The sequence below is a fragment of the Acromyrmex echinatior genome, chromosome 14 (assembly GCF_024713525.1).
Source record: "Acromyrmex echinatior isolate Ae372 chromosome 14, ASM2471352v2, whole genome shotgun sequence".
NCBI classification, from domain to species: Eukaryota; Metazoa; Arthropoda; class Insecta; order Hymenoptera; family Formicidae; genus Acromyrmex; species Acromyrmex echinatior.
The window spans coordinates 2208000-2230087 of record NC_141865.1 but is presented as its reverse complement, the minus strand read 5'-3'; the positions used below and the strand labels follow the sequence as shown (position 1 = coordinate 2230087).

The window sequence follows — 22088 nt, the reverse complement described above, 5'->3', positions numbered from 1 at the left end:
TTCCTAGTTTATTTTAGTTTTATCTGCTTCCCTTATTTATTTTAGATTTCATTTCGTTCATTTAATTTATTGTAGTTTTTTTAGTACTGTATACATAAAATGAGTAGTATAGTATACATGAAATGAATATCGACTTTTATCATCCCATGATTTCAATCCGGATGATTTTTGTTATCTCTCTTTGTTAAATTCATGTTCAATTTTCCACTATTATCCCAATTTTTTTCTCATTTTCTCTCTCTCTCTCTCTCTCTCTCTCTCTGTTGTTCGATCATAGGCATTGATATCTGATAAATCCTATCGTGATATAGAGTGTCCAAATAGAAATTTCCTACATGAACTATTATAGAAAAACGATGCGTAACTAAGCAACATTGAAGGTTATTGAAAAGTAGAGTAGGTAAAGGAGAAGGAAAAAGAAGCAATAAATACGATACTCGTATGTATCCAGTCATCTGCATTTTCAGAAAGTGCCAGCATTCATTGTTGTACAAGAGAGATAGTCATAGTACAGAGAATAAGTATGCTTAGAATTTTTCTCGAGGTTGACAACGGAGAAAAATGTAACGCAGCGAGAAGGGTGAGAACACTTACGGCAGTATGTCATGTTTCTTCCTTGAATCAAATTAATTAAGAGAATATTAGAACGATGTCAATTATCATAAATCATAGTGCAATCAAAATCTTTAAATCGGTTTTACGGATTGCAAATTTTTTTACAGAATCAAAATACGCAAATAAAAAGTTCGGGATGTATTGATTTTACAAGAAAATCAAAGAAAAATTTATTTTATTATTGAAATAAGATATGTGTGCTCTGCAAAAAAACCTGCTGGCAGAAATTTCTTATTTTAAAAACAAGCCAGAAGTAGTTCATAGTATATATAAATGCAAATCTTTCGAAAATTTAAACATTAATAAATCTTTTCTTTTCTTTCTCCTAATTATTTTCTATTTAATATATTTTATATTATTTAATATATTTCATAAATTCTTTTGATTTAATTTTTAGCTGTTTTTTTATTCTAAACTTGTTATAATACATTCATTTTATTGATATACATATACATATGATAATAAGAGTTTTCAAATAAAATTCTGTTCTAGGAATAGTTAAAATTTGATCAAAATTTAGTTAATTAATAATAAAATTAATTAATAAAATATAGCTGCATTCACAACGGAAATATAAATGGCTTTTTATAGAGTTATAATTGTTCTGAAAAATCCTGCGCATTTACTCTCATTTATTGTAAATGTTCGTTTATCTGGCTTGCAATTTATCATCGACCTATGCATTTATCCGCGCGGTCGCGTCTTATCAAATCGAAACGGGCTAATGAAATTGGACGGGAAACGGGCGTCGCGACACCCTTAATTTCCGGCCAGAGTGGTAGCACACGATGGTGAAACAAACGGAAACGAGACGTTATATTTATGTTAAAACTTAAACGCCAATCTTAAGTGCTAACCAAAGCATCGCGTTGCCTCACGGCCACGGCTCTTCCGATTAGAATATTTCTACGATGAAAACTTCCTTCGCGTTGGTCGGAAAATTTCTAGAACAACATAGAAATAGCCAATAGGAAAATTCAGCATTTAGTTCAAATAAAAGAATTGCGCTACTCTTATAATCTAGAACTCCAGCTCATTCAAGAACAGAATGCGGCATCCCCATTAGATGGACGTGGTAGAGTTATATATCTCATAAATAAAAACCCATTATACAATATAGAATAAAAAACATAACATTATAAGATTTTTCATCCGTGCTCTAATTAAATAAGTTCTTGAAAGCAACTTCAAAATGAAAAGAAATATATGTTGAAAATATTTTGTTTAGTTTCGCGAAAGTTATTTCAGAGATTTGTGATATTTTTGGAAATTAAAAATTGAATATAAGTCTTGAAATGTTTTTGAATATCAAATTGCAATATCTGCAAGATATAGATGCAATGGACATTGAATGTTTTCAACGTTTCTGAAATGTTGATTCAACATTCGTATAAAAAATTGAATTTTTTAATTGACACATTTTATTTATTCACAATAAGATGTGTCAAAAAGTCAAATATTGATGATAAACTTTTAATAGTTAAACCTTAAATTTTTTTGAACATATTCTAAGCATAAGCATCGAGAAATATTACTTCTTCTTATGCGTATTCATGTTGCACGAAAGCTGCAAGCTCTGCTAACTCCTCAATTCTATTTCTCCTCATGTATTCATGGGACATTCTTGCGGCATAGCGTAGCATTCAGTCTGTAAATTTGTCTTAGGTGTATCTTTTTTCTTTTTGCCTTCGTGTTCTCGCTTGAGCAAAGATCTGAATATTAATCGTCATCTTATCCTCTCTTTGTTGAGGAAATTAACACCCATTTATTATTTCAAATATTTACCCCTCACTGTGGCTGATTAATATTTTAATCGTTTCCATAAAATCCATTTTGAGTAGTTGCCGTAGTCGAGTAAAAAATTTACAAATTTTCCGAGAAAATTACTAACTTGGCATATTGTGTCCGCTGTAAAGGGGTAGCGCATCTAAAAAGAAATGGCTCGTCATTAATTAATCTTGATATGCGCAATATTGACTCACCTCTTCCTTCTTACTTGAGACTCTGTATTTCGCCTAAATGAATGCGGAGTTGCAAAGGATGCAGCTGCCGCTGCGAGAAAAATATGGCATTACGGAAATTCAAGGTGCATTTTCCTTTTTATTTGCATAAGTATAAATCATCCTTCGTTCAAACCACGTCTTATACCGTGTGCGTATATTTCCAAGATATTTTTTCGCTTACCACGCATAAATAGAAATCTAATTTATTATTACTACAATAATGTGTGATTTATTGCTTGTAATGTAATTAATAAGCACTGGCGAATAAATTAGAGATTCTTAGAAAATCAGAAATTCTGATGAATAAATAAGAAATTCTTCTGTAGAAGTAAAGAAGCTATACCTAAATAATGTCAGAAATAGACCATTCTTCGTGTTTTTAATAAAGCATTTACAGTAATAAACATTCATATTGTATTTTGTACAATAAATAACTTGATAAATTTGTGAAGATTTACAAAACAATATTACAAGCTTTTATCATAAAAAAATCAGTAGTAATAAACATATTTTTTTTGTATGTATTTTATAAATATAATACAGAAAATGACAAAAACCATTAAGAGTCAATGCAATTATTAGTGCGCAAGAAAACATATTTGATCATATAAACAAAATCCGCGTAATGTATGCATTTTTCATTTTTAATTAATGTGTATAAATATATTTTATTAATAACTGTGTTGACTCTTATATATAGACTTTTTTCAACTTTCATATTAAATTTGTTCTCCCTTTCTTTATTTTATATTTTTGTTTTTATAAATAATAAGTAGAATCATATAAGAATGGCTCACATGATTTCTGTTAGTAAACAATAAGAAAAGGATGGTTTCTGATATTTTTTGCTGATATTTAAAATTGAATTTCCTCTAAACAAATTTTAAAGGTAAACACAACTTTCTTAAATTTGAAGCCGATAGAATTTGGAAAGAAATAATTTTTACCGCAAGAGAACTTTGCTCTTTTAAAGTTTAAGCTTCTTTAGTAGTGTGGAATTATTGATTTAAATTATTAGAAACTTCGAAATTATTAAAAATAAAGTCAGAACTCTGAATAGGTTGTGAATTTTTATAGAATTATAGGCAAGCTTTAAATAAAAGACTCCGCACAAATCTTACGGACCTTAATGAACCCCGGAATTGGTGGAAATTTTACTATGTCATGATGGTCTGATCAAAAGTCCTTATGATCACGAGATTAAAAAATAGACAATTTTCGAGACATTGAGTGTCACATGTTGGAAATATGACTAAATTCCAACAAGTGAGATCCACTCTATTTCCCCCAGATTAGAGGAAATATTGTTGAAATATGTACCTTGTATTAGAAAATTGCATAGTATTCATAAAAATTATTTTGTTTATAACTTTTTAATAAATAACGAGTGACAGAAAAGATGAATGACGTTAACCTTGATCAAGATTAACAGTCAAAGTCAATTGCAGGTCATTTGTGGCTAGCTATATAAAGGGAAAGTTTTATCGAAAATATAATAAAAAATGATTTAAAGGGATCAAATTGTAAGAACATTGCAGATCGATATAATGAATTTACTGAACGGAATAAAAAATCCTTTTACCAAATTAAAGTAGACGCAAAATTGAAAGAGTGGACTTTATACTAAAATCGAAAAAAAAGTTAAAAATTTACATTTTTTTCAACTCGTAGAGCTGTTACCTGAAATATATATTTCTTTAATACAAAAGTTTTATAGCTCCTATGGACAAAATGACAGTTCAGCACTCGGCATTACGTACACGCAACCAATACTGAGTTTATGAAACTAAAATTAAAAGCTTAAAAAGAAAGATTTATATCGATTTGCAAATTACGTGTATATGAATGCTAAGCGACGACAAGAATAATAAACAAAGCAATAACTGTGTTTAACAGTAGATGTTCAATCTTGCAAGAGATAGAGTTGCAATACGTTAGATAAGAATAGATGAATGCGTTTGAGTGAAACACAATATTTAATAAATATAAGAAATGAATGAAAGATGTCGCTATTTACATTCTAAATATAACTTAAATACAACGATATAAATAATTATAACCTCGTTAATTAGATGATGAATTTTTTTTAAGATTCTTGATCCCTTAAACCGCACGACCTAATCAGCTTTAACACAGGCAGACATAAAGGCATAAAGTATAAAGAAATACTGGTAGATGGCACTCACGTGAGACTAATGCCCGTATTCATAGTCAGATCTTGTACTTAAGGCTTCCTTAAATTTATCTTTAGATGCTCAGCAGCCAATGAAATAATTTGTAGAGTATCTAAAGATAAATTTAAGGAAACCTTAAATATAAGGCCTGACTATGAATACGAGTATAAAAGTAAAGCTCTAGATACCAAAATAGCGTATTCCTTTTATCTGAGCCGAAATGCCGACAGCCTTCCTATTGGTTATTTTGACTGCCATTTTGATTTAGTTGTCTGTAGTGCAATAAGCGCTTAGTATTATATTGTATTATTAGTATAGGGTATGGTTAGTAGGTCCAAAATGAAGGAACTATGCGCTACTTGGTATATAGAGTTAACTAAATGTAACCTATATTAGGCCTAAAAATATTATGGTCCGTATTCAAAACGTGTTTACAATGATGTTAACCCGCTAACATATTACACTTTACATCACGAATATTATAGAATTTCAGAGATAAAATAGCGCTTTTCGATAAAAGTGCGTTCTGGATATGGGCCATAATACTTATAGGTCTGAACTCCGTTCCTCCTTTAAATTAGGATAAAGGTCAAGGTACAAGTCAGATCGTTGGATGTAAACTAGGATTTTAGATATCGCTCATTATTCATTAAAAAATTAACAAAAAAATTTGATATCTCTTTTCTACTACATAAAACAAAAATTTTTTGCTTTAAAAATATATTTTACAACTTTTTACGCGAAGCGAAGTCCACCAAATCTGAAATTTGTGAAATCATTTATATCATATTATTCAAGTTTTTTGGACATTATCTAACCTAACACATCTATTTATTAAATAACTTGCGACGTTTAAACATGTTTGTTTCTTAATCCATACTTCTTCTTCAATTTTAAAATTAATCGAAGTCAACAATCGATTGGATTGTATGTACATATTTTTTTGATAGCGAAATGGTAATAAAATTATCTCTTATAGAGGAGACTGAAGACAGTTGTATATACCAATTTTTAGAAAAATACATATATTTCTCTATTTATAACATATATATTTATTTCTTTTAATACACATGACGCAACAATTATTTAGATTTATGCTACTATTTGCGAAAAGATAATTTTAGGATGTTTATGAGTAAAATATCAAAATCCAAATTAATACATCTTGCCCCGATTGGAGCAAAATAAAACAGACCTAAAAAAAGTTGTAACATGTTCTAAAAACAAGTTATCTGTTTTAAAACACAAATTCAATGTTTTAAAAATAAATTATCTGCTCTAAAAGAGAAATTATCTTCTTATTATTATCTATTATTTTTGTTTTTAAAGCAGTAAATTTGTTATTAAAGCAGTGAATTTATGTTTGTAGAACAGTGAATAATATCTATCACAATAAGAAATACCAACAATGCATGCGTACGTGGCCATAAGGCATGAAAATTATAGTGAATTTGGCAGACCGCACTAGTGCGCACTGAGTGCGAACTTTTTCAATGCCACACATTCGATCAATATCCTCTGCCACAATGCCAAAAAAATCTTCGCATTCCGTTAGAATTGCACTGTTACCATGAGTTTCATGGTGTATTCGGTGAATAAAAATTGCACCAGTGTAGTGCTAAATTTATATTTGATTAAATAAAATGTACTGAATGAAACCAAAAGTAGATTTATTGTATAATTGCGGCGTTATATTACCTCCGTTATTTGCCGTATGCACTATTTTGAAAGACGTATATAATTTCAATGATACATAATCTTAAGCATACTAATCAAACCTCAATCATCAAATAAGTCTCTTATAACTCTTATTTTGTTAATTTAAAATATTTAATATATAAACTTAACAATAATATGTGTACCCAATGACATTAGCGAATTATTGACAACGTATTTTATATTATTTTAACCGTTAAAAAAATTCATACTGTCTTTAATTATTGACTCCTGTCTATTGGATAAAACCTAATAAAAGTTAATATGGCAATTCAAACTGTCATTTGATTAGGAAAGTACCGCGGGAATCTCCTTAAAATGCCTTTTCGTGTCGATGCTCTTTTTTTAGCGTCAAAATAAGTCGCATGATCGAAATCAATGCTCAATATTCATCAATTTTTGTCACGTGATCTGTTTTGACGATCATACCTTTAAATTTAGTGCCATCAAACAGTACTGTCAAAAATTTCAGTGCAATAAAGCTTGCTCTCGTTCAGTGCATTTTGTTTAACCGAATACAAATTTAGTACTACACTGATGCAATTTTTATTCGCCGAATACAACATGAAACTCGCACGGTAACAGTGCAACCGAATGCGAAGATTTCTTGGCACTTAGGCAGAGAGCATTGATCGAATGTGTGGCATCGAAAAAATTCGCACTCAGTGCGCACTAGTGCGGTCTGCCGAATTGGTGTCAATTGTACTACTTCAGTTCAATGTTGCTCTAAGTTAGTGCTGCGCTGTGATCGAGTGCATTCATTCCGAGACTGTGTTGCACTGATACCATGTCACTAGTGCAGAGTCAGTGCATATGTGCCGAATTAGAGATCTCTAATCAGAATCTGATCACCTGAAGTAGCTACCATTTTTCGAAATTGTGCGGGAAATAAAAATCGTGCTATATCACTTCATCCATTCTACAATATGGCACTGTAAGTTACAGCCACAATATAAGTACATACAGTATGGACACTGAACTTTTTGTAGTCCCCAATTTTTAGTGCGCATGCGTCAATTTCCAACCAGGAATATATTATATACATAATTGTTCAATTACAATTTTCATATAGTATTTAATCAATTATTATTTTTAATTTACTGATTACTATTTAATATTATTATTATTAATGTGAATATTATTTTTATACAAAGTTCGTTAACATTATATTATTATATAATTCTCTGATTTAAAAATGTATTCGCTATAAAAAATTGTCATGACACGATCGAAGTCTTTTTTTTTTTTTTTTTTTTAGAAAAATCATTCTGTAGCTTTAAAAACTCAAATTTATAAGCGCCTCTTCAACTCACAACATGGCGGCGAGTCATGTGACTCAGGGTCACTACATCAAAGATGCCGATGGTCATTTTCCATATGTCTGTATGTACTTATACTGTTACAGCTCAGTAGAGACGCTCCATAAACTTCATAATTTTTGATGAACATTCTGGCACTTTCAGGCGACTAGCTGACGATTTAAATTTAAAAAATGTAAAAGTTTAGTAGTAGTCTAATCAAATATTACGACAGCAAGTCCATGGCCATGCATTTAAAGTAAAAATATAATGTATTTTCATTATGCATTTAAATGGAATGGATGAAAAATGTCGGACCAATTACAAACCGGCGAAAAGGTGTTCAGACTTGATTAGAGAGTCTCTAATGAAAAATGTGATCGCATCGCAGTATACATTTCGTGGCTGTGACAGATTTCCTAACCTGAATAGTCATCAACTTTAAGGACCTAACTTAAAATATTTCGATTCATGAAACAGAGCGACACTTTTTTCTTGTTAAATTTTTTACGCGAAAACGCATAGATTCAGTGCATTTTTATCAAAATTTGAGGTGAGTGGACTCTTAATATTTATCCTAAAATTAATTGTTATGGTGTTACTATGTACTCTAGCAATATGGTACTTCTAACCATAGTGGAAGGGATGACATGATGTGTGCAGTTGGACAGTGTTTCTGTCTAAATATTTGACCTCTCCGTCTATGAACTGTTCATAGTGGGGAAAGACTATTTTTCTTTGTTTAATACATTTTGATGCATCTTAGCTTCTCTTTCTATAGAAAGAGAAACAAAGTGTACCTTCCAACAAACGATACAGTACGACACAGTGATCATGTCATCTTGTTTGGCAAACAACAAGGATGTAATGATTCATTGTGTCACACCGTGTCATTTGTGTCGCTTGTTGGAAGGCATACAAAGTATGTTAAACAAGGAAAGTACCAACTCATGACGTGAAACATATCGGTATTCATAGTCGAGTCTTACATGTAAGACTGTCTCTTAAATACAATCTTAAGATGTTATAAGTTAATCTGAGGACTGTATTAACATCTTAAGACATTATTTAAGATTGTTTTAAAATAAGAACGGACTATAAATACCGCCCCATGTTTCGCATTTCACAGTTGGTAGTCCGTTCTCATTATAGACAACGCGAAGCAAAAAGCGTGACTTGCAGTGCTGCCAACCTTACCGTTTTAGCAGTAAATTTACCGTTTTGGCTCACAAACTTACTGCCCACTGTTTCAGGTTATCTACCGTCTTTACTTTTGCTTGTATATAATATTCTATGTTATAATACATTTTACTCAAAAATTGATATTTTCTATCCGCCATTGTTTGCGCATCTCGCGCATCCTATTGATTGAACGTTAGTATCATCGTTAGTATACGCTACTCGTATGTCATTGGTCCAATAGGCCTATTCTGTAATCTGTAACTTTTTAACGATAATTTTACTAACTGGGGATGTTGTTGCGCAGGTATTTTACATGGCAAAGATTAAAGAAAAACAAAATAATAGTAACATATAATAGCATTAATATAGCATTAATATAGCAGTAATATAGCAGTAATATAGCATTATAATTTTTCACTAAATAATGTTACTGTTATGCATAAAGCATATTACATTGCAGTTGCATTGTTAAGTGAAAAATTGTTAATTAATGTTATGTTATTTTTTTATGTTTCCTGGAAAACAAAAAAATATATTTTAATTATAAATTATAATTTCTGTTATTGAAATTATTGAATGTTGTATTATTTTTATAATAAATATTTGAATTATTTATTTTATACAGATTAGAATATTTTTTCGATTACTTTTTATAAAATTTGTAATTCTCATTTTCAATGAGACTAAATAAAGATTAAAGAAAAAAATATGAGTACATTCTTTTTATTATAATTTCTACTTTATTTGCTACTGAGTTGTTTTCGGTATGTATTACAATTACAATATTTTTTTCTATTTTCTAACAGTTTTACGAAATTTCTTGAAAAAAAATACTCTACCGTTTTGAGTTTCAAATCTATTGCTTTTTTGGCGTACCATGTATCATCCAATTTTTCAACCATCTGGCAGCACTAGTGGTTCGACCGAACTGTACACATAATTCTTTCATCATGCTTCTAACCCCAAATTAATGTTTTCGAAATTTATATGAATATAACATTTGAAACTACTTAAAAATATCAAAAAAAAGCACATAACTTAACTTAAGAAAACATATTTTAGACTTAATAAAATAGATAATTATTTAAAATGCCCCTCTCTCCCACATAAAATCTTAATAAAAATATATTCATTTGACGCGTTTTCACTCAAAACGAAAAAATCTGATAGAAAAATGTGGCGGTCGGCCTCGTGAATCGTGTTATTAAGCGTTGAAGTGGAGACTTTAAAGGTTAAAATATCTATCAATCCGGTAGTCAATATATTGTAGTGTTATGTGTACGTTCTGCTTTAATTACACAAATTTTTTTTGCCAGATTCTTTCGTTTTCGGTGAAAACATGTCGAATGAGTATATTTTTACTAAGATTTTAGGAAAAGGGAGGGGATATTCTAAATAATTACCATAAAATGAAAATATGATCAAAAGCATTTTATTTAAAAGTTTAAAGCAAAAAAAGTATAAAATCGTAAATTTACACTTACGTGGCTTATCTGAACTCAGTACATATAATCTCTTTTATATACGGCGCATACGCGATTGATGGCATGAGATAAATATTGGTCTCGATATCTACTATTTTTGTTCTTCATATGATTATCTCTTACCATTTAAAAGATATATGCATTGTTACAACTTATCTCCATTGTAACTGGCCCCAATCTCCCCCACACATATCAAGTGATCTTTTTTCTCAAAATTCTTTTATTCTGTCAATATTTACTGTTATTTGATAGGAATAATCTCTTCCTTTACAGTAATTTCTTTTATAAATCCTAACACAGGAATAACACTTCTCTCCTCGGTTTAGGCAACCATCACCGAGTTCCGGCACGACTGGCACCTCGACGATATCGTCGACGACCGGCGAAGGAGACACAGTACAGAGTATCGGAATGTATCCGGTGAGCGTCACGACGTCGTCAGCTGTGACGACGGCGACGCCAGTGACGACGGCGTCGGCGACCGTGCCGCTGGCCCCTTCCGGCGTCGCCGCTGTAAGTTCTGGCATCGCCAGGAGCGTTTCCGCGCCAAACGCACCGCGGCCGATCGTCCAGATTAGCAGTTCTTCGGCGAGTGCCTCGACAGCGCAACGGCCAAGGCTAAAAAGGAATCAAAGCCGCACCGAGGCCATCCGAAAGTGAGTATAAGTTGATAGCGCAATCGTGACAAAATTATTTTTCAGAATTTTTTAGTTTATCTATTTAAATATATATTTTTTAATTAATCACTTTTTGAAAAAATTGTATATTGAAATATAAAAATTGCGACAACAGAGAGTGATTCACACAGTGTAAAGCAGGCTTGTCAAATAGTGACTCGCTAGAGTGGGTATAAAGAGAGTAACGCCAATTAGCTGGAAGTCACCATTTGATGTCCTACATCTGGGGGGTTTCTATATCGCAATTTCTCGTCTTAATCTCTACTTTTTTTAACGTTGTCTTCTTTCTAACTGTAAGGACACTTAATGGCGGAGCCAATCAGCATTAGGCATATGCATTGGCACTACTCTCATTATACTCACTCTAGGCTCGCGACAATTGCATCATCGTCTACCGACATGATCGGATGTGTTATTGCGTCATCATTTTTGGAAAGTAAGACCGACTTCAAACGCGCAACTGAGTTTACTATTTTGTATTACTATTTTAGACTTTCGTATTCTTCATATTGTTTTTTGTTACATAAGTGCCGCGGATACTCAATGGCTCAGTTCCAACCTGTCTAGTTGCGGAGCCAATAAAAAGAAGAAGAAGAAGTAGGCTCGCGAGTCAGCTGCGACGCCAAACGCTTCTCCCTCCAACTCGACCCTGAAATCGGCCGGTAGATCGAGTTGGAGAGGGAAGCACTCGGCGCCCTCGGCGGCGTGGCTGACTCGCGAGCAATTATTTGACAAGCCTGGTGTAAAGTATATCTTAGATAATTATTGCGAAAAGGTTAAACCTCACTAATGACTTTGACTTTTTTTTATATGTATAATTAAAATCGATATAATGCTGAGTCATGCAGAGTTTGAATCACATGGCAGATTTTTTCTAGTTTCTGAGATATGACATTTCAAATAATTGAATTTTTATTCGCAATTACATTTATTTTCCACGCGAAGCAAGAACCTCTTCATCTCGCCTTTGCCTAGGAGTGCACGACTTTCCACGCGAAGCGATGTCCGTCCCATCTCCCTCCTGTCAAGGGATGCACAATTTTCTACGCGAAGATCCATTCATGATGGAAAGATAACATGGTGTATGCAGTTGGACAGTGTCTCTTTTTATCTCCGCCTTTTTTGTTTATGGACTGTTCATAAGATTCAAGGGTTACCAACTGTGAAACGCGAAACATGGGACGATATTCATAGTCCGTTCTTACTTTAAAACCGTTTAACTGCATACACCATGCACGTTATCTTTTCATCATGGGTGAATCTTGCTTCGCGTGGAAAATCATGCATTCCTTGGCATGTTATCCCTTCCACAATGAGTCCACCTTATTCCCCCTCCTAATTAAAGGCGCATGACTTTCTATTGTAGTTTCCATCAGTAGGGATGCTTGATATTTTCGATTGCATCGATATTTTATATCGATATTCGATTGTAGATCAAAGTTTCGATACCTTAAATTTTAAGGTATTTTTTTACTTTCATACCCGATATATTTTAAGGCTTAAAATATACCGGATATGAAAGTATCGATATGTCAATATCGATACGCCAATATCAATGCGCAAAAAAATCAATATTTGCAAAATAGTGGATGGAAAAATCATATTTTAGGTTATTCCAATCTCCAATCTTTTTGTAAAAAAAGTTACGTATGTTACATGATTGTATGTTGGAGTTAATTTATTTTTATTAATACTCTTACTACTCACTTATATTGTTTTAACATTTTGATTCATTTTTGAGGTCTTTTTTACTCGGTCAGCCAACCTCTTGCAAATGATACATTGATCATGTACAAAAATAGCATATCTATACTTTGACTATATTTTTACCGCGTTTATTTATTATATGATCTGAAGGGGACTTAAAGCTCTCTGGAGCCGAATCATATTATCATTGTAATTTATTTATTTTTATATTTAGATTAAATATTATTTAATTAACTATATTATTATTTTTTTTTGTGCATCGATATCGCGCCTGACTCCTATACGTCTAATTATTTTCATGATTGAAAAAAGTTAATTTTTGCCGCATATTAAATACTATTTATAATATTTAAATACTAATTATGCAAAATAATATGTCTTAACTTAGGATTCCTACAGGGTAACTGATCTTGCTTATCATTTGTTAATAATAGATTCCTGAAATTATTTCGAGAAGTCTTAATATTAAAATGTCGAAACTATAATAGTTTTCAAATTAATAACATAATTAAAGTTTTCTAATCAGATTTTTTTTTTTAATAGAAACATTAGGTATTATTTTATTTCAAACAGTAGAAATAAAAAATATTATATATATTGTTATATAAAAATTATATATTCCAAATTATTTTGATTCTGATTTATTGTACGAGTAATTACATATATTTTATGAATATATTAATATCTATAATAAATAAATAAAGGTTGCTTTAACCATGATTATTATATCATATGCGTCATTTAGACGTATACGAGTGATATTTATTTTCGAGAGCGCTCCATCATTTAAATAAGTAAAACAACTAATTTTATAACAATAACATTTTAATTTAAAATGATGTTTTATGACAAATAAATAAATTAAAAAAGAAAACGTATTTGGCTCTTTTTTTTTTATAAAATCGAGTGTTATTTATATATGAGCAACGTAGCTGTCAATATAATCCGTAATTTAATATAATCGGCATTTAAAATAACATGTGAATTTGATTGGTACCAATATCTTCTCAAATTTTGCAGCTATATTAGACGCGAAACAGCGCAGTTCTTCGGGGTTGATGAGGAATCGGAAGCCTCGGAGAAGCAGAGATGGCTGGATCGACGACGACGTATGGCGTCGAGGAAGTACGGTGCACTCGTACCGGAACACAGGCCGCCGGATCCGGACATCACTCGGGACGTACCGGACACTACCGAGACGCCGGAAGTAAGTGCATTGTACCATGAGAATATACATTCTGTCGCGATTATAATAGTATGAGCGATAGTAATCGATAATAACCGGGAGTTTGACTGCATGAGCAGGTTAAATCATGTTGATAGAATTTGAAAACGTTTAAGTAAATTAGTCTGATAAAGATGTATCCTCTGAACTTTTAGCAGTAAAAATTTCACTTTAAACAAAAGTAAATATCAAAATCATTGTTTCCAAAGTGAATTTTCGTTTAGAGTTAATCGGTTTACTGTTATGGGGGGAGTTACTTTTTATGGGGGGAGTAGGTCATTTCATTTGATTAATTGAAGTGAATAGGTTAGATGAGACGCATTCACTCTGGCCGCGTTCCATTTAACGTTCGCAACGTTTATGAGTACCATCTTTGTTGTTATCAATTAAATGTTAAACAAGAAACATTCATTAAGAAAAATCATATTGGTTCTAGATATATTTGTGACATGCTCCTTGCAATCAAATAGCTAGTCAATTTTAAACATTAATTTTCTTAATGATTTCTGAATTGTTTTTTTGAAAATGTTATATATATATATATCTAATTTTAATAATCTAATTTTAATATATATATATATATATATATATATATATATATAACATAATTTTAATTATTTAATTATTTAATTATTAAATTATTAAAATATAACTTAATAAATAAAATTAAGTTACTAATATTGTGTATCATTAATAAATATTAGTAAGTAATTAAAAATAATTTGAAGCTATTATAGCTTATTAGTTGTAGATTAGAAGAAACGATAATAGTTAAACAATTATTTCGTAAATTCGCTTTAATGATTTAACAAGGAGATAAATATGTCAGTGAACGAAGCCCGTCTCGACCTTGACTTTGACATGTATTATCAAAATGACTCTGATATGAGTGATCTACAACAGATATTCGCTCATTATTCGTTAAAAGTTATTAACAAAATAAGTTTAAAAAATAGTGTCTTATTTTTGCCATACACACAATATTAGAGAAATTATCCTATATCCTCCCTTGCGTAAGTAATGGCTTTCCACGCGAAGCGAGGTTCATTCTACCCATAGAACTTATAGTAATGGAAGCGAAATAACCTATCCAAGCAATGAGTGAAAGGTGAGCAACATCTGAGAGACAGAAGATGTATTTCTGTATATATTTCTGTTCTGCTCAGTAACTTTTCTTTTTCCTGCGTATATGCCAAAAGAGGATAGAAGAGGATAAAAAGATATTTCCTTTAGATGTTGCTCGCAACTCGATGTCCGTATTCCTCTTCCATCACTATAAGTTCTATGACTACCTCCCTCCCCCTTCCTCTGCTGAGGCGACTGTTCGATTTTCTACGCGAAGCAAGATCAACCCGCATGAAAAGTTATTACGCCTTTAGGCAAGGGGGATGAAGTGGACCTCATTTCCCGTGAAAAATCGTAAGATATATTTTAAAACAGAAAATTTTTATTTTGTATAGTAGAAAAAGATATTTTTCAAACTTTTTTTGTTAATAAGTTTGTTTTTAACGCATAACGAGTGATGATTAAAATCTGTTGGAGATCACTCAAGGTCGTGACGTTGACAAATATGTCAAGATCAAGATTATCGGAGCGGACGTCCATTGGCCTCCATCGGGCATCTTTACCAATAAGAAAATTAGAGATTTCAGAAAATGTGATAAAAAATACATTTCTAAATATTTCTAGGGTGTCACTCTCAGACGATGGCAACAACCAGTCCGGAGGAAAGATTCTGTAGCGAGGATGACGCTGTCAGGTCTTCATTACATCGTAGAGGTAAGTTATTGTCCCATTTTCAACTTCTCAGTCTTAACTGTGACGAAATTTGCTTTAATAGTTTTCTACTTTTACGAAACATTATAAATTCCTGTTTTGTTAAATTATTTATTATAACGCTTTGTGAAATTGTTATTTGTCCAATTAATTGTTGTGCTAATTAAGAAATACAGAAATCTATTAATTAATTCTTAAATTATTTGTTAAACATTATTATATTGAACTTTTAATTAAGTATTGTTTACTTGAAAAAGTTAACGCATAGTGTATTTAGGACCTAAAATATTAAAATGCGATTAATTCGATCAGCCTTCTCTTGTACAATTTTCTCTTTGTGCAACGTCAAGACTGTCAAAAATATTAGGTGTTGGAATTAATTCGTAGCGTTTTACAAGTGATGGGAAGTACTTTCATTAATGTATTTTTTAATGCTCATGTGAAATAAATAACATTCTTTCATTAAAAACGCTACGAATTAATTCCAACACCTAATAACTGTCAATAAAAAGATACAAAATAAACGTATAATAAACATATGTATGTATATATGTATATACATATATATATATATATATATTATTACACACACATATATATATATATATATATACATACAGTTATACATATAAGTAGGTAATAATATACATAAGTTCATGGATGAATTTATTAGGATCATGGGTTGAGTGCAGTCGCGCGACAAAATTAGCCGGCAGGGTGTAAACTGCCTTCGTTGAATTACATTACATTAACCCTAAAGTTTAGATTAGCCAAAGTAGAGTAATATTCCAGTCATAAAAGTGGAGCGACCCGCACGCCTGTCGCTCCATTACGTAACTTCGGTTTCAGTTTACGCCAGAAGGGCTTATTTCCGCTCGCGCCAACTTTGCGCTCTCCCCCTTCCCCTCTTCTAAACTAAAACGAAATTTCATTTTCGAATTATCCAGGTGTTTCACCACTCGCGATTATTTTACAAATATTATGCTATATTATAATTGCTTACGAAAAAAAGTAGATAAATATTCCTGTAAATTTAATATATTTATATTCAATTTTTTTTTATGTAATGTTATGTATTTTCGTTACATAAGAAGCATAATGATAAAATAATTCATAATATTTATGTTAATATTGTTAAGTCGCGACAGTTAAGGGGGAGGACTTGCAATTGCAAAATTAGTATCTCCGATTTTTGTATTTTTTCTTATCTAGTTTCTTATCTAGTTTAATATATTTCATCATATGTTTGTTCTGTTTCTCTCAATTACACAGTTACATTTGGATTAATTTAAATTTCTTCTAAATTTTCTGTTTGATTTTTAATTATGAAAAATTAATTTTTGCAATTTTAGTTACTCAGTTTTTGATAAAATTATAACTTTTTAAAAGCGAAAAGTTAAATGATAGAGCCCAGTAAAAAGAATTTTTAAAATCTATAAAAATCAGTTCAGTCTGTCAAGACCCAGGAAAAAATGTTTCATATATAATTATACATATATAATTATATAAAAAATTGACATATTTTATATACAATTATATATACTTATATATAAAATATGTCCATTTATATAACATTTTTTTCTCTAGGAAAAAAAAACCTAAAAATAAAAAAATAGTTTTATAGACAACCGTTTCAAAGATTTTAATAACAGCATAATCTCACATTCTTTACAGTAATTTATACTCTTTTCCTTTATTTATTTCCAATTTAAGCAAATACGGAGCTACAAATATAAGCTGCACAACTACGTGACAAATTAAATAAAAGTTTAAAAGAATTTTTTTTGTTATTTGTTGTCATCCAACTATTCAGCTAAATTACGAGTTCAATCTCTTTCAGGCATTTAGACATAATTGTAATAAGTGATTTTTCATACTTGCCTGAGTCGATCAGAATTTTTTTGTACATATATTCATATCGCTGTCGAACTTTTGTAATTTTTTGTCTTCTTTCTGTATCTTTTCCTTATTGATTTCTCGCTTTTAAAATTTTATATATTTTTTTATTTATATATTTTGATTTATAAATGTTTAAATAAACTCGCTTCATACAGGTTTACATAAAATTTTTTTTATGTTGAATCGGAATTAAGTTCTTCGTGTACGTTTTTGAATACTTTAAAATGGATCTCTAAATTTATGTTACGCTATTAAAAATATTATAGTAATTTATAACATTCTTAAGAACGTAATTAAATTTTTGTAAGCAAAGTTTTTTAATTTCTGCTTTAATAAATTCCAAGGAATCGTTCGATGAATTGGCTCCTGTTTTTAATTTTAATTCGTAATATTTGTATGTTTGTATTACTGTTCAGCATTTGATGATGAAGATATTCTTTGATATTTTTGTAAAAAAAAGCGCTGGTAAAATTTGATGGGCGCGTGAAGCATCCTGAATCACTTTAATTTCTGCTTATTATATGTTATTAATACCAAAGTATCACGACAGTATTTTTTTTCCTCTTTATAAAATACATATAAGAATTTATGATCAATATTCACGGTCGATTCTTGTATTAAAAATCATCTTAAGTAGAATCTTCAGATATTATAAGTTAATTGCAAAGTCATATTATACATCAAATTTTGAAAGGATTGGTTTTTTAAGATCACATGAAAATTATCGCTATTTTTAAACGAAATTGTGATATTTTTATGTGATAATTTTTTAATTAATATGATTCCTTTAGTTATCTTGCGTATAAAAGTATTAAAAGCAGAGTTACCAATAAATTAATACTTTCTTCTAGCATATTTTGACATGAAATATAAAATATTTTATGTATAAAAATTATTGGAGGTTTCCGAGCTATGTGTGCTTTTATGTATAGACTAATCAGAAGAATTATATTACATAATAGAAACCATAATTTTATTTCTGGCAAAGATTTCCATATGACCTTGAAATTTTTTGGAAAATTAATTTTATCACTATTTGTCATTCTTTAAATCATATACGTTTTATTTATTGTAAAACATATTTTACACGAATATTAAGATTAGAAATAGGACCGTTTATATAATTAATTAAATACGAGAAGTTTCAATAAAATATTGGATTAATACATCCACATGTATTTTAAATAAAAGTTGCTTATTACATAACTTTGAGCATATTTAATTGATTTATTCAAACGATCTTGTTTCTAATATTGTTTTAATATTATATGCATTCTGCCTTTCAACTCTATACATATTGATTATTGCGAAGAATATTGCTAAAGTCTCGGTGATTGAACGGTGAGGCCCATACAGGAGATCCGAGTTTAAATTTCGGACAAGTTAATATTTTTCATAATAAGTTCTTTACAAGATTTATGATACCAGTAGGATTAAATTAAATTTTTAAAGTATTATTAATATTGCGGATGAGTTGTGTGAAAAATAATCGGTACGCAATCATATTTTTGAGACAAATTTATTTAAAATATATATAGATTAGTCCAGCATATTTTACGAAATTGTTTTGTTTTTGAGATATTTTTATTTATTTTTTTTTATTTAGGATATCCTATATGTTTTTTTACGAACGTTATATAACTTAATTGTTTTTGAAATCCTGACGTGATACATAAATTTAGAGATCAAATTTATTTTTAACATTAAAATATATTATCTACATGAAATATCAATTTCGTTTTCAATATAAAAACAATTTTTTTGTAGACTTGTGTTATTAATCTAGCGATTATATTCTCTCTTCAATTCGGTACGAGTGGAAGTGCTTTATAACCACAAGGTATATACAAAAACTATTTTATACAATTTAAAACACGCAAAAAGCAATCTAAAAAATAATAAATTGATATTTTGTCTATTTTCAAGTACACTCTTTCCCTTAAGGGGCTTTTTATTACACAAAAAAGAATATTTTTTTTATTAAAAAAAGTTTTTTTTAACTACGCAGTAAATTAATTTCATGTTACATACGTTTATTCTATATATCTTGAACAATATATAATATAAAATAAAATTGTTAAAAAATATTAATTTGTTTAAAAGATATACATAAAATAATATTTATAAATTACATATATTGTTGAAAATAATTTCTCCACGATAATAAGTACGATATTTATGTATTTTGATATTTATACGAACAAAATTCTAAAATATATATCCGTTCTTAAAATTAATTGTTAAATAAAAATGTTTTATAATTGATGAATGAAATAGATAAAAAAAATACTTTATTGCAAAACTAACATGAAACGATAACAATAAATCGAATCGTGTTCTCATATCATTTTCCGCCGACACTTGAACAATGCATTGCCAATTATCTCGAAATATATTCGAATTTATACGTTTTCGATTTTTCGATTGGTTATTTGAATTCATCAAGCAGCATCTGCATACGCACGCGTTGCACGATGTATTCTTCCCACTATAGCGGACAGTTGGTCGGCCATATTTCAAAACTTACCACTTAACTTGAACTAGTCGGACAACGACTGGAGCATGTATCACAGGAAAACGTGTGCCTTCCTTTCGTATACATGATGACCCAGTAAAAAACTTCACGCGCGACCTAGAAAGCATTGTCGCGGTCGAAGTCAATTTTAAGTCGAGCGAAAAATTCACGGTCGCTTGTAATCATTTTTATACATTAAGACACGCCATTCCGAGCATTTTAAGCTTTCCTCGCGAATTATTTTGATTTTTCAGCATCAATGAAAATATTCGTTTCGCAGTCCTAATTTGATGAACAATTTGTGTGTGTGTGTGTGTGTGTGTGTGTGTATGTGTGTGCGCGCGCAATTATTGAAATCATTATATCATTAGTAATTAACAACTAATATAACTAATAACAATAACACAGGCCCACAAAAAAGTATCCTGTGCTGAGGTGGAAACCCAGCTATTCTCATGTACTTTGAGTCGCTGAATGGGGTCTCCATCCCAGCACAAGGTATCTTTTTTTGTGTAATTAATGTAACTTAAGGGAATGCTGGAGTAACCAAATTATCGACATTGCAGATCAATAAAAATCCCTGAATTTACTGAACGAAATAAAAAATCCTTTTACAAAATTAAAGTAGACGCAAAATTGAGAGAGGTGCTGCAGTGAATTTTATACTAAAATCGAAAAAAGTTAGAAACTTATTTTTCAACTCGTAGAGCTGTCACCTGATGTAGATGTATTCTTAATACAAAAGTTGTATAGCTTGTATGGACAAAATGACAGTGCAGCATCCTTCGGATTATGTAAATGAATAATATTGAGTTCATAAAACTAAGATTAAAGCTTAAAAAATAAAATTATATTGATATGAATTACATGTGTAACGCTGAGCGAAGACTCATAATGATAAACAAAGCTGATTATGTCAAACAGTAGATCTTATAAAAGATGGCGTTGTAATATGTTAGATAAGGACAGATGTATGTATTTAAGTGAGACAAAACGATAATGTAAGAAATGAATTAATGTCACTCTATTACGACTCTTTTTATTTGGAATTTAAATAATCTAGTATCGACATCAGTCGAGTTTGACCGTCATTTCAACATCCCCTTAAATTTGCTGGAAAAAATTACACTTTTATTACTATATACAAGATGTCTATAAAGTCTGTTATCACCCCTATATTTTGGAAATGGTTCAAAATTAAATAAAATCATGAAATATGTTTGATTATTTCGAGGGACTATTCTTTTAAGGGAGTCGGGGAGATTCCCACTCACCATGACTGTGTTCAGATTCCCATTTGAATACCATCCAGATCTTTTTATTCTTGTTGTTTATTGAATATGAAAGATAACAATGCCTGAATCGTACTCAGGTGGGAATCTAAACGCGCCCTAAGGGGATGCTCCGGGGGGATCCAATTAAAAAATTTCAAATGGAGCCCCCCTCCCCCTCTTCCCCTATTGTAACATACCATTTGGAAGGACATTAAGAAAGAAAGTTTTTGATTCTGTGCGGAAGATGAATCATTGATCCGTTAGTTATTTTTTATCAAAGTTGAAAAATTTGAAAAATTCTATTTGTTCTTGCCTTCAATGTGGATTTATTGTACTTTTGGAAATATTGTTTTCATTAAGTTAACGACATTTGACCATTCGCACGGCGAACCAATTTACACGGTCTATTATTTCCGTTTTTGTGACATCGTCCACCTTTGGTCTACCAGATCGTGTCCGGTTTTTAACACTTTGTGTTTCTCGAAATTTTGTTACAAGCTACGTGACTTATTGCATGTTCTGGATTAATTTTATTAAAACGCC

At 30.5% G+C, this 22088-nt stretch overlaps 1 protein-coding gene and 1 long non-coding RNA gene across 6 annotated transcripts in view; one reads left to right on the top strand and one right to left on the bottom strand.

Annotated features, from left to right (window-relative positions):
• rho-5 (rhomboid-5) overlaps window positions 1-22088 on the top strand; it is a 188759-nt gene that overhangs the window by 129589 nt on the left and 37082 nt on the right. For all 5 annotated transcript variants that reach the window (XM_087413348.1, XM_087413347.1, XM_087413349.1 and 2 more), the window contains 3 exons: window positions 10799-11128; window positions 13877-14063; window positions 15771-15860. In XM_087413348.1, coding sequence (XP_087269474.1) covers window positions 10799-11128; window positions 13877-14063; window positions 15771-15860 — 607 coding nt within the window. The remainder of the gene's footprint in view (window positions 1-10798; window positions 11129-13876; window positions 14064-15770; window positions 15861-22088) is intronic.
• Window positions 441-10855, bottom strand: LOC105147075 (uncharacterized). Its single transcript, XR_015547398.1, has 2 exons — window positions 2598-10855; window positions 441-2542 (listed from the first exon to the last, which is right to left on the bottom strand). It is a non-coding gene; the product is annotated as an uncharacterized LOC105147075 (long non-coding RNA).